This window comes from Mirounga leonina, unplaced genomic scaffold (assembly GCF_011800145.1).
Source record: "Mirounga leonina isolate KUSES-001 unplaced genomic scaffold, KU_Mleo_1.0 Mir_98, whole genome shotgun sequence".
Classification (NCBI taxonomy): Eukaryota; Metazoa; Chordata; class Mammalia; order Carnivora; family Phocidae; genus Mirounga; species Mirounga leonina.
In genome coordinates this window covers 2,450,992-2,465,881 of record NW_023270921.1, presented here as the reverse complement: position 1 = coordinate 2,465,881, position 14,890 = coordinate 2,450,992, and the positions used below count along the sequence as shown (strand labels likewise).

General features: G+C 35.8%; 1 protein-coding gene across 2 annotated transcripts in view; it reads right to left on the bottom strand.

Annotated features, from left to right (window-relative positions):
- Nucleotides 1-14,890, bottom strand: part of LOC118006650 (integrin alpha-1) — a 170,675-nt gene that overhangs the window by 23,563 nt on the left and 132,222 nt on the right. For both annotated transcript variants that reach the window (XM_034999364.1, XM_034999365.1), the window contains exons 19-20: nt 13,158-13,367; nt 11,106-11,186 (exon numbers count right to left, since the gene is read on the bottom strand). In XM_034999364.1, coding sequence (XP_034855255.1) covers nt 11,106-11,186; nt 13,158-13,367 — 291 coding nt within the window. The remainder of the gene's footprint in view (nt 1-11,105; nt 11,187-13,157; nt 13,368-14,890) is intronic.

Here is a 14,890-nt window from a genome sequence, read left to right as displayed (position 1 = left end):
TATATATATATATATATATATATATATATATATATATATATATATAAGTTGTTCTCTCTTTAAAATTTTGAGATACAGTTTCTTCTAACAGATCAAAATATACCCTAAATCTCTAGTATATGGCTTTGTTCTAGTCTCCTGCCTGATCACATTCTCTCCCCCTTTTTTTTAAAATCCTCTTCTTTCTTTTTTCAACCAACTTCTTATCTTATCAATTCCTTTTATAAATTCTTTTAAAATTTTCATCTTTACAGTCATATTCCATCCCTTCATCGTATTAACCCTTATTTTTGTACATATATAAGTTTTTCTTTCTTTAAAATTTTGGGAGGCACTTTCTTCTAACAGACCAAAATATGCCCAAAATCTAATGTGTGGCACTGATCTATGCACCAGCCTGATCATATTTGATCATATTCTGTTTTTTTTTAAATCTTTTTTTTTTTTTCCTTTTCTTTTTCTTTCTTTCCCTTTCTTTTCTCCTGGTTTCAGGTCTTTTCTGATTTGTTTAGTGTATATTTTCTGGGGACATTGTTACCCTGTTAGCATTTTGTTCTCTCATTCATCTATTCTCCTCTAAACAAAATGACAAGACGGAAAAAATCACCTCAACAAAAAGAACAAGAGGCAGGACCAACTGCCAGGGACCTAATCAATATGGACATTAGTAAGATGTTGGAATTAGAGTTCAGAATGATGATTTTAAAGATGCTAGCTAGGATTGAAAAAAGTATGAAAGTTATTAGAGAAACCCTTTCTGGAGAAATAAAAGAACTAAAATCTAACCAAGTCAAAATCAAAAAGGCTATTAATGAGGTGCAATAAAAATTGGAGGCTCTAGAGATGCCCTTCAACAGATGAATGGATAAAGAAGATGTGGCCCATATATACAATGGAATATTACTCAGCCATCAGAAAAAATGAATACCCAACTTTTACATCAACATGGATGGGACTGGAGATTATGCGAAGTGAAATAAGTCAAGCAGAGAAAGTCAATTATCATATGGTTTCACTTATTTGTGGAACATAAGGAATAACACGGAGGACATTAGGAGAAGGAAGGGAAAAATGGGCAGGGGGAATTGGAGGGAGAGATGAACCATGAGAGACTATGGACCTGAGAAACAAACAGGGTTTTAGAGGGGAGGGGGGATGGGGGATTTGTTAGCCCGGTGATGGGTATTAAGGAGGGCACGTACTGCATGGAGCACTAGGTGTTATACGAAAACAATGGATCATGGATCGCTACATCAAAAACTAATGATGTATTGTATGGTGACTAACATAACATAATAAAATTAAAAAAAAAAAGAATCACAAAGTAATCTTGCCTGACAAGCCGTAAAAACAAACAAACAAACAAACAAACAAACAAACAAACAAAAAAACCCAAAAAACTGGAGGCTCTAACTGCTAGGATAAATGAGGCAGAAGAGAGAATTAGTGATATAGAAGACCAAATGATAGAAAATAAAGAAGCTGAGAAAAAGAGATAAACAACTACTGGATCACGAGGGTAGATTTCGAGAGATAAGTAATACCATAAGATGAAACAACATTAGAATAATTGGGGTCCCAGAAGAAGAAGAAAGAGAGAGAGGGGCAGAAGGTATATTGGAGCAAATTATAGCAGACAACTTCCCTAATTTGGGGAAGGAAACAGGCATCAAAATCCAGGAAGCACAGAGAACCCCTCTCAAAATCAATAAAAATAGGTCAACACCCTGACATCTAATAGTAAAACTCACAAGTCTCAGAGACAAAGAAAATCCTGAAAGCAGCTGAGGACAAGAGATATGTAACCTACAATGGTAGAAACATTAGATTGGCAACAGACATATCCACAGAGACCTGGCAGGCCAGAAAGGACTGGCAGGATATATTCCGAGCACTAAATGAGAAAAATATGCAGCCAAGAATACTATATCCAGCTAGGCTGTCACTGAAAATAGGAGGAGAGGTAAAAAGCTTCCAGGACAAACAAAAACTAAAGGAATTTGCAAACAGCCCTACAAGAAATCTTGAAAGGGGTCCTCTAAGCAAAGAGAGAGCCTAAAAGCAACATAGACCAGAAAGGAACACAGACAATATACAGTAACAGTCACCTTACAAGCAATACAATGGCATTAAATTCATATCTTTCAGTAGTTACCCTGAATGTAAATGGGCTAAATGCCCCAATCAAAAGACACAGGATATCATATTGGATAAAAAAACAAGACCCATCGATATGCTGTCTGCAAGAGACTCATTTTAGACCCAAAGACACTCCCGGAGTGAAAGTGAAGGGGTGGAAAACCCATTTACCATGCTAATGGACACCAAAAGAAAGCTGGGGTGGCAATCCTTATATCAGACAAATTAGATTTTAAACCAAAGACTGTAATAAGAGATGAGGAAGGACACTATATCATACTTAAAGGATCTATCCAACAAGAAGATCTAACAATTGTAAATATCTATGCCCCTAACATGGGAGCAGCCAATTATATAAGCCAATTAATAACAAAAGCAAAGAAACACATCGAGAACAACACAATAATAGTGGGGGACTTTAACACACCCTTCACTGAAATGGACAGATCATCTAAGCAAAAGATCAACAAGGAAATAAACACTTTAAATGACACACTGAACCAAATGGACTTCACAGACATATTCAGAACATTCCATCCCAAAGCAACAGAATACACATTCTTTAGTGCCCATGGAACATTCTCCAGAATAGATCACATCCTAGGTCACAAATCAGGTCTCAACTGGTACCAAAAGACTGGGATCATGCCCTGCCTATTTTCAGATGACAATGCTTTGAAACTAGAACTCAATCACAAGAGGAAAGTCAGAAAGAACTCAAATACGTGGAGGCTATAGAGCATCCTACTAAAGAATGAATGGGTCAATCAGGAAATTAAAGAAGAATTTAAAAAATGCATGGAAACAAATGAAAATGAAAACACAACTGTTCAAAATCTTTGGGATAGAGCAAAGGCAGTCCTAAGAGGAAAGTATATAGCAATACAAGCCTTTCTCAAGAAATAAGAAAGGTCTCAACACAACCTAACCCTACACCTAAAGGAGCTGGAGAAAGAACAGCAACTAAAGCCTAAACCCAGCAGGAGAAGAGAAATAATAAAGATCAGAGCAGAAATCAATGAAATAGAAACCAAAGAAGAGTAGAACAGATCAACAAAACTAGGAGCTGGTTCTTTGAAAGAATTAACAAGATGGATAAACCCCTGGCCAGACTTGTCAAAAAGAAAAGAGAAAGGACCCAAATAAATAAAATCATGAATGAAAGAGGAGAGATCACAGCCAACAGCAAAGAAACACAAACAATTATAAGAACATATTATAAGCAACTCTATGCCAGCAAATTAGATAATCTGGAAGAAATGGATGCATTCCTAGAGATGTATCAACTAGCAAAACTGAATCAGGAAGAAATAGAAAACCTGAACAGACCTATAACCACTAAGGAAATTGAAGCAGTCATCAAAAATCTCCCAACAAACAAAAGCCCAGGGCCAGATGGCTTCCCAGGGGAATTCTACCAAACATTTCAAGAAGAATTAATACCTATTCTTCTGAAACTGTTCCAAAAAATCGAAATGGAAGGAAAACTTCCAAACTCATTTTATGAGGCCAGCATTACCTTGATCCCCAAACCAGACAAAGACCCCACCAAAAAGGAGAATCACAGACCAATATCCTTGATGAACATGGATGCAAAAATTCTCACCAAAATATTAGCCAATAGGATCCAACAGTACATTAAAAGGATTATTCACCACAACCAAGTGGGATTTATCCCTGGGCTGCAAGGTTGGTTCAACATCCACAAATCAATCAATGTGATACAATACATTAATAAAAGAAAGAACAAGAACCATATGATCCTCTCAATAGATGCAGAAAAAGCATTTGACAAAGCACAGCATCCTTTCTTGATCAAAACTCTTCAGAGTATAGGGATAGAGGGTACATACCTCAATATCATAAAAGCCATCTATGAAAAACCCACAGCAAATATCATTCTCAATGGGGAAAAACTGAGAGCTTTCCCCCTAAGGTCAGGAACATGGCAGGGATGTCTACTATCACCACTGCTATTCAACATAGTATTAGAAGTCCTAGCCACAGCAATCAGACTACAAAGAGAAATAAAAGGCATCCAAATCGGCAAAGAAGAAGTCAAACTCTCACTCTTTGCAGATGATATGATACTTTATGTGGGGAGCCCAAAAGACTCCACCCCAAAACTGCTAGAACTCATCCAGGAATTCAGTAAAATGGCAGGATATAAAATCAATGCACAGAAATGAGTGGCATTCCTATACACCAACAGGACAGAAGAAAGAGAAATTAAGGAGTCTATTCCATTTACAATTGCACCCAAAACCATAAGCTACCTAGGAATAAATCTAACCAAAAAGGCAAAGAATCTGTACTCAGAAAACTATAAAATACTCATGAAAGAAATTGAGGAAGACACAAAGAAATGGAAAAACGTTCCATGCTCATGGATTGGAAGAACAAATATTGTGAAGATGTCTATGCTACCTAGAGCAATCTACACATTCAGTGCAATCCCCATCAAAATACCATCAACTTTTTTCAAAGGAATGGAACAAATAATCCTAAAATTTGTATGGAACCAGAAAAGACCCCGCATAGCCAGAGGAATGTTGAAAAAGAAAAGCAAAGCCAGTGGCATCACAATTCTGGACTTCAAGCTCTATTACAAAGCTGTCATCATCAAGACAGTATGGTACTGGCACAAAAACAGACACATAGATCAATGGAACAGAATAGAGAGCCCAGAAATGGACCTTCAACTCTATGGTCAACTCATCTTTGACAAAGCAGGAAAGAATGTCCAATGGAAAAAAGACAGTCTCTTCAACAAATGATGTTGGGAAAATTGGACAGCCACATGCAGAAGAATGAAACTGGACCATTTCCTTACACCACACACAAAAATAGACTCAAAATGGGTGAAAGACCTAAATGCGAGACAGGAGTCCATCAAAATCCTAAAGGAGAGAACACAGGCAGCAACCTCTTTGAGCTCAGCCGCAGCAACTTCTTCCTAGAAACATTGCCAAAGGCAAGGGAAGCAAGGGCAAAAATGAACTATTGGGACTTCATCAAGACAAAAAGCTTTTGCACAGCAAAGGAAACAGTCAACAAAACCAAAAGACAACCGTCAGAATGGGAGAAGATATTTGCAAATGACATATCAGATAAAGGGCTAGTATCCAAAATATATAGTGAACTTACCAAACTCAACACCCAAAGAACAAATGATCCAATCAAGAAATGGGCAGAAGACATGAACAGACATTTTTCCAAAGAAGACATCCAAATGGCCAACAGACACATCAAAAAGTGCTCAACATTGCTTGGCATCAGGGAAATCCAAATCAAAACCTCAATGAGATGTCACCTCACACCAGTCAGAATGGCTAAAATTAACAAGTCAGGAAATGATAGATATTGGCAGGGATGAGGAGAAAGGGGAACCCTCCTACACTCTTGGTGGGAATGCAAGCTGGTGCAGCCACTCTGGAAAACAGTATGGAGGTTCCTCAAAAAGTTGACAATAGAGCTACTGTATGACCAGTAATTGCACTAGTGGGTATTTACCCCAAAGATACAAATGAAGTGATCCAAAGGGGTACGTGCACCCTAATGTTTATAGCAGCAATGTCTACAATAGCCAAACTATGGAAAGAGCCAAGATGTCCTTCAATAGATGAGTGGATAAAGAAGATGTGGTGTATATATATACAATGGAATATTATGCAGCCATCAAACCCCCCCCCCGATAATCTTGCCATTTGCAACGATATGGATGGAACTGGAGGGTGTTATGCTGCATGAAATAAGTCAATCAGAGAAATACATTCATATGACCTCACTGATATGAGGAATTCTTAATCTCAGGAAACAAACTGAGGGTTGCTGGAGTGGTGGGGGGTGGGAGGGATGGGGTGGCTGGGTGATAGACATTGGGGAGGGTATGTGCTATGGTGAGCGCTGTGAATTGTGAAGACTGTTGAATCACAGACTTGTACCTCTGAAACAAATAATACATTATATGTTAAAAAAAAAGTAGAAGAAGATAGCAGCAGGGGAACAATGAAGGGGGGGAATCGGAGGGGGAGACGAACCATGAGAGACGATGGACTCTGAAAAACAAACTGAGGGTTCTAGAGGGAGGGGGGTGGGAGGATGGCTTAGCCAGTGATGGGTTTTAAAGAAGGCACGTTCTGCATGGAGCACTGGGTGTTATATGCAAACAATGAATCATGGAACACTACATCAAAACTAATGATGTAATGTATGGTGATTAACATAACATAATAATAAAAAATAAAAAAATATAAATCTTAAAAAAATAAATGTAAATATGTAATATGCTTTGTATATTAATATTGAATTTAAATATTTTATTCAAATTATATTAATAAAAATAATTTATACTACATCAACTATTACCATGAAGGTACATTCTATGTATTATATTAGCATAGTCTACCAGATCACAATCATAAACAATATAATTATGAAATGGTCATAATAAAAGCCTCCTTAATATGTAAGCTTCAAGCATCAGTAACCATCTATACATGTTCATTGTAAAATAGGGGAAAACCTACTTGGTTCCATTAATTTGATAGTATAAAAAAGTTTTGGACTTTTAAGGAATAAAAACAAAATGAAAAAATAAATACTTTATTTATTCATATATATATATATAATAAAGTAAACTATAATAATAATAATAATAATAATGATGCAGTAAGTTTTATTTACAAATTGCATAGTTAAAATAATACCTAAGAAAAACTGGAAAATGTTTTTGTTACACTAACACTCTGATACAGGTAACTTATTTTTAAAAACTATGCCTGAACATATAAACTATATAATTCAAGACTCTTCATAAACACTGACAGGCAGACCAAAAACTGGATTACTTATTTGAAGAAATAGGTCCTCAGCAAAGTTCTAGTGCAAGACTCCTCATGATAATCTTTATAAAGCTGTATTTCCTATCCTGAAAACTAATCTTGGTTTGTGCTAACTAGGGTGTTTTGGAATTTGGCCAGCTAAATAGATGGCTCAAAATGCACAATTGATAGAAACTTCCTAAAATTTTACCTTTGTGATTAAGTGCCAGACAGGACAGAGTTTGATCTTTAAAGCTCTTTTAATCAATTTAGGACCATTCACAGAAGGGATGATTAAAATTCAGGTGTCACAAGATTTCATGGTTGAACCATATTATGTGTGAAGTTTTCTTTTGTATTTTCTTTTCCCACATATATTTTGAGTTACATTAAAATTTCTTTTTTCTTAAGAATCTACAGGTCTGCAGTGTGCTTCTTGCTTTGAAATAGTAATCATAATTCTAATAGGAGATTTATTGGGTGGGTTTGAGCTACAATACTTTACAGAGGGTCAAATTGCCAGTCTCTCAGTGTGCTCATTTTTTCCTGCCTTTCCTTAGTCCCCTGACTGGCCTGGACATATAAGTCTTGGCATTTCTGATGCGTCTTTAGACCTCGGGAAGATACTAGCAGAGAAGTGGGGTTGAAGACGATACTTATTCCATACTGACCTGATCCTGAAATTCTTAAACTATAAATGTAGATCTTGAAGTCAGAGTATATTCTAAGTGTAGAGCCCATGCAAAAATCCCTTGCAAATTATCTTCCCATCTCTCTATTGATGGCATGAGATGCTTTGATATAAGCTTTTACCCTAAGTAGCAAGGAAATGCTAAAGAAAGAAAAAAGTGGTTGAAAATTAAGATTGCAATTAGTATCTTTAAATGGCTGAAATGTAACACAGACTATATCATTATTCTTTAAGAAATGGATATAATTCCATGGTTAATTAAAGTGTTCAGAGGAAAGTGTAGACATGAGTTGAAATTCACTATTACCATATCAAAATAGAGGAATTATGGATGTATTTTTCAAATATGATATATGTTTTATAGATTTTTAGGGAAGAAATGCAATTTCACAATAAATTTCATTTGAGATAGTCAAGAAATGGGCTTGATAATGAGGTTCCAAAAGTAAATTGGTACATCTAGTTAGTTCCATAGATAAAATGGTTTACTGAATTCAATGATAATTACTATCATTTGTAGTTTCTTCAATCACTAGTAGCCATGCCATATATGTTAAGGGAAAAGGCCTTTCTGAATTCTCATTTGCAAAAAGAGAAGCTAAAAGACTTCATTATAGGTATGTGACTCTGCCATTTCCAGATGTCCAACTCAGTGTTTGTCAACTTTTTAGGATATGTGATAAAGATGACAAAGATCTATTTTGAAGTCTTATATTACAAAATATTATAATGTGAAGAAATTGAAATAAATATTTGGGATAGTATTTCTATCTTTTAAAGACTAAGTCAAGTAAGTAAAGTATCTTCTTATCTCATCACTCTGATTAAGTATTTCCCTCATTAACTCAATATGAATAGAGGAACAAATATTGATACTGAAAAGCAACCTTCAGTGAAAACATATGCAAATATGTTGTTTATCATTAAGTGAGATAACTATTCTCTGTTTTTCATGGAAACAAATATTGTTTTTAAAAAGACATGAAAGCACTCTCCTCACTTCTATTCAAGTACTACTGTAGGTTTTAGCTAGGGCATTTAGGCAAGAAAAAGAAATAAAAGGCACTCGCTTGGGAAGGATGCCTCTACGTGCAGATGACATGATCTTGTATATGGAATATCCTAAGGAATCCTCTAAGGAACTATTAGAACTAATAAATAATTTCAGCAAGGTTTCAGGATAAAAGATCAATATTCAAAAATCATTTGTATTTCTATATATTAGCAATAAACAATCTGAAGATAAATTTAAGAAAAGAATTTCATCTAAATTAGCATTAAAAGGGGCACCTGGGTGGCTCAGTTGGTTAAGCATCTGACTCTTGATTTCAGTTCAGGTCACGATCTCAGTGCCAGAGATCGAGCCCCACATTGGGCTCTGCTCTGAGTGTGAAGCCTGCCTAAGATTTTCTCTCTCCCTCTCCATCTGCCTCCCCAACTTTAAAAAAAAAAATAGCATTAAAAAAGAAAAAATAATTAGGAATACACTTAACAAAGGAAGTGTAAAACTTGCATTCTGTAGAATACAAAACATTTTTGAAAATAATTAAAGAAGATCTAAATAAATAGAAAGACATCCCATGGTCACAGATCAAAGACTTAATATCTTTAAGATGGTAATACTCCCCAAATTGATCTGCAGATTCAATATAATCCCTACCAAACTCCCAGCTGGCTTTTTTAGTAGAAAATGACAAGCTGATCCTAAGGTACAAGTGAAAATACAGAGGACCTGGAAGAGCTAAACAATTTTGAAAAAGAAAACATAGCTGAAAGACTTACATTTTCAGATTGCAAAACTTATGAAAAAGTTCAGTAATCAAAACAGTGTACCAACATAAAGACAGACATATAGATCAATGGAGTACAATTAAGAATCAAGAAATAAACCCATATGTTTATGGTCAACTGACTTTCAATAAAAGTGCCAAGACAATTCAATGGGGGAATGAATAACCTTTTCAACAGATGGTGTGGGGCAATTTGATATCCATAGACAAAGACTGGACCCTCTCCTTCTTACACAATACACAAAAGTTCATCAAAATGGATCACAGACCTAAAGGTAACAGCTAAAATTATACAGTTCTTGGAAGAAAACATAGGAGTGAATCTTTGTGATCTTGGGTTAGCAAAGCATGAATGACAAAATAATAAATAGATTAATTAGACTTCATCAAAGTAAACACTTTTATGTTTCAAAGGACACCATCAAGAAAGTGGAAAAACAGAATGGGGGAAATATTTGCAAATCATATATCTGATAAGTGACTTGAAAGCAGAATATATGAAGACCTCTCAGAACTCAATAATAAAAAAAGACATCCCAATTAAAAAATAGGTAAAGGATCTGAATAGACATTTCTCCAAAGATATACACATGGTCAGTAAGCACATGGAAAGATGCTCAACATCATTAGCCATTAAGGAAATGCAAATCAAAATCACAATAAGATACTATTTCACACCCACTAGGATGGTTATAATAAAAAAAGGCAGTAACAATGTGAAGAAAGACGTACATTGCTTATGGTAGGAATGAAAAATGGTGCAGTCACTTTTTCAGTTTCCCAACATGTTACACATAGTTATCATATAACCCAGGAATTCCACCCTAAGAGAATGGAAAACATGCCCACACCAAAACCTGTACACAGATATTCATGGTATTATTCATAGTAACCAAAAAGTAGAAACAACACAAAAGCTCATCGCCTGATAGATGAATAAATAAAATATGATACATCCACAAAATGGAATTTATTTGGAAATAAAAAGGAACTACTGATACATGGATGAACCTTGAAAACATTATGCTAAGTGAAAAAAACCAGTTATAAAAGTCCACAGATTGTATGATTTCATTTATATGAAATGCCCAGATTAGACAGATCCATAAAGAAAGAAAGTAGATTGCCTGAGGTTGGGGGAGGGACTGGAGGAGAAAAAAGAGAAGTAACTGGTAATGTGTACAGAGTTTCTTTAGGGGATGTGAAAATGTTCTAAGATTGATTGATTGAGGTGATGGCTGCACAATTCACTATTTGGTGAATATACAAAAACCCATTGAATCGTACAGTTTAAATAAGTGAATTTTATGGTATGTAGATTATATCTCAATGAGGATATTATTAAAAAGAGACAGAGAAATGAAAAAAGAGTTTCTATACAAAGTTCTAAGCGAATCTGCTTGAAAAACTTGTTTTGGTGTACAGGCCAGAAAAGCCTACTACTATCAGATAAATTATCAAGTATAAATTTTTAATTTTGTCTTAACATTTGAGTTTGACTCATGCAATAATTGGCTTTTGATTCCAATATCTCAAAATTTTGAACTCAACCTTCTTCATCTACATCACCCTAAAATACCATTAGAGGGACTTATATATTTAACTTTGAGCATAATATTTTTCATATCCAATTGCCACATGTGTGTTTTATAATCTGCTTACCTCTTCTCCTCTTCTCAGGAAAGGATATCCAACTTTACATGTGAGATTATGATTGGATTCACAACTGTCTTTTTGTATAGCCTTGGAAGAAAAAGTAAACAATTAGAGCAGACACATAGGTGAAATACTTGAGCTTGGTTTTCCAGAATTTTCCCAGTTGTGCCTTGGACTCTGCCTTGCTAAGATTTGTCTCTCAATTTAGTTGGGAGAGTCACAGCATTCTGAGATCACCTGTCTCACCATCCATGGAAAATCTGAAAACATTATATATGGGAGACTGAAGGACAGAGCACATCACATATCTTGTCTAGGTGTCCCCACTGCACAATGGACGTACTAACAGCATGTGCTGCATAGGGTGAGTAGGTGGCTGGACGAAATAATCCACACATACTAGACTGCCACATGGAAGCCCACAGTGAGTGGTTGTCATGAGAAGAGCTTCACTCAGTGCTAAGAGCACCAGTTCTGACCTGAGACCACCAGGAGTTAAATTCTGACTCCATCATTATTAGCTTTCTCCTAGTCAAGATTCCTTACTTCTCTGAGCCTGATTTTCTGTCAAGTGAGGTTAGTCATACTCTATTTCATCAAGTTGAAAATGCCACTGAATAGGAGACTCATCATTATTTTGCATACCAATAAGAGGGGGAAAATGCTGCCAGTTAAGTAAACATATCAACTATAAAATGCAGTTACAGCAAAGTTAAAATGTGACAGAAAGGGTTTATCTTAGAATCTCTGTAGTACAATAATACCTATTTACTTAATGAGAATTGAATAAGTGGAATGCTTAGAACAGTGCCTGGAACATAATGTGACTGAGGAAAAGACTGTCATTATTATTACTGTTTTTACCATTAATAGAAGTAGAGGAGATGCATTATTGATTTTTATAGTTCTCCCTCTCTACCAAGGCTATGAAGTTAGTTGAAGAGGATACTGGCAATGATTTTTAATATAGTCCCCTTTCCAGAGAAAAATTTAGTGGTAATATTTTTCCAGCATCACTTTGCACATTTGGATTTATAATTAACATTCTTTACTGAATCTAAAATATGTGGTAGTAATGGAAGACATTTTTTTTAAAAGATTTTATTTATTTATTTGAGAGAGAGAATGAGATAGAGAGAGCATGAGAGGGGGGAGGGTCAGAGGGAGAAGCAGACATCCCGCTGAGCAGGGAGAGCCCGATGCAGGACTTGATCCCGGGACTCCAGGACCATGACCCGAGCCGAAGGCAGTCGCCCAACCAACTAAGCCACCCAGGAGCCCGGAGGACATTTTTTTAAGCCTCTGTTAGTCATCATGTTTTTAAGTGATATCCTAATAAATAGAAATATCAGTGAAAGTCTGAATTTAGAGAAACTAGACAATAGAGTTTTAATACTATAATTAATAAGGGTATTTTTTAAAAATGAATCATACATATTACTAATTCCTATCTGTATAGATAGAATTGTAAATAAGGAGGATTCATTCAGAGATCAGAATTAAAAGCAAAGTTCAAATGTGGAAGTACTAATTATTCCTGACATAGCATCTTATGCAGCTATGTTATTGCCAAGAAAAAAAAAATTCTGTTACGACAATGAGACATTGTAATTTAACACCTCTCTTGCCAATGTAAGGATTTTACATAGAAAATGAGAAACGGTATCTTGATTTTTCTTTATGTAAGCATTTTTTTTGTTCCATACATGCATTACTGCACCTCTGTTTAACTTTCTTGACTTTGTTATGTTTATATTTTTCTTTGACTTTGTCTCAATTTCAGCTATGTAATGCCTCTATGAAAGGTATGATTTTGATACATCAGTGATACTTTCCTCATACTGAATCTAAGAAAAGTCATAAATCTCTAAAGACATTCATCAAAACAAAACTTTTTAAAAAAAGTTTGGTACTTTCACCATTAGTGAGTACTAATAATTTGTACAAAATGTTCTCTATTCTTCTAAACCCAATAAAAACAATTAGTTCAGTAGCAGAAAAAGTAGGCTCAATAAATGATTATTACAAGAATAAACAAATATAAAACTAAAAGTTTACCTCAATTCCTGAAAAAATTAGATTTGGAGAATAGTGCACTATGGTTCTGGTGTTATAGGCACTGTCCTTCTTATTTTTGACTGTGAGACTAACATTGAACTTATCGTTGTGGGACCTGACAATAAGCAGGCCCTTTTCTGTGGTGGATACTTTCAGGGCGAGGTCCGAGATACATTTTTCCTTGTTTCCACAATCTTTGGCAAAGGGAATCTGAAATGGTCACAGGAAAGTGTTTTTCAACATTTAGTTAAGCATGACTGAAAATTGCTTATTAACCTGCTTAGTGAAATGACATATTGCCAAACTAAGTTAAGCAACTCATAAAAAGAACAGATTCCACTGCAGAAATCATAAGGAATTTTAGATTTATTCCTATAATTTATAGGGAAAAATAATAAACTCCTGGATATAAATTCTTCCAGTCCTTTAAAGAAGCACAGTTTTTCACAGATGTTTTTCACTTTTAGTCTGCCAGAGTAGAAGAGTTTCAAAAAAATCAAGTCAAGTACTCTAAGATCTAAATCTATGAGAGAACACTTTAACACGCAACCCCAATTACGAGATTTTCTATTGAAAAGAATCAAATACTTAGGAATGTAATAGAGCTCAGAGGTAGAAAATGGTCAAGCCACATAACTAGGAGCTTTCCTTGACTCGTCTTCCCATTAAGCCCCACCCTCTTATATAAACCTTCGCTAAGATCTGTCCATTCTACCTCTCATTCTAAGTATCTCCAAACTCTCCATTTCCACCATCACCTCTAGTCTAGCCATCCTTATTTCCCCCCTGAACTAATGCAACAGCTTCCTAAGTGGTTTCCTGCACCCATTCTTGTTCCAGTCACTGTTCCTCCAGTCATTCTCTACATTGCAGCTGGAGTAATCCTTAAAAATATATAAATCCAGTACTATCACTGAACCAACTAAAACCATCAATAGCATTCCATTTGCTCTTCAAGATATCTGTGCAGTAGCACAAAGTCCAGAATGATCTGGTTCCTGCCTATGCCTCCCTCCTCATCCCTATCACCTTCTCCCCTTGCTCTTCAGCTTCAGCCACATTAGAGAGTTTAGTGTAGTTCCTTTACGCCTCAGAACTTTTACACATATCTCTGTGCATGAAACATAGCTCCCTCCACTCCTGTGAATAGGATGGAAAATCTTCCTATGCTTCAGGTCTCAATTTAAATGTCACAACTTCAGGAGTGTGCACCCTGACTTTCTATGTAGGCAGAAGTTCCCATAAAACAATTAAGTTCTCCAGAGCACATGCTTTAATTCCTACCTAATACTTGTTTCTTAGGTTATACTAAACTCTGAAGCCTGGTATGGATAAGATACCCAATAAATATATTAGAAAGGAAAAAAGGGAAAGTGAAAGTGAAAGATATGGGTATGGGGAAAACTATTTCCCCATCCCTAATGTTTCCTCCATTGGTGCCACCCCATCTTTCTTCTTGCTCACTCACTCTTTCTCAGGTGTGAGACATTGGACTTTGTGAATTTGGAAGCAGGAGCAGGGTGAACACAGCTCAGTCCCTTTCCACCTCTTCTGCTCTTGGGGCAGTGGTGTGCCCATGGGAAGCATATATTCTTGCTCTATATTTCCATTCTGCAAGTTTTATGAGGTGGGCCCCCTTGAAAGAGGCCTGAGATTAATGAGCACTCTGATGACGTACTTGGTTATTTGTGGTCTAAACCTTGTTCAGTAGGAGGACACCCAATATGCCTAAG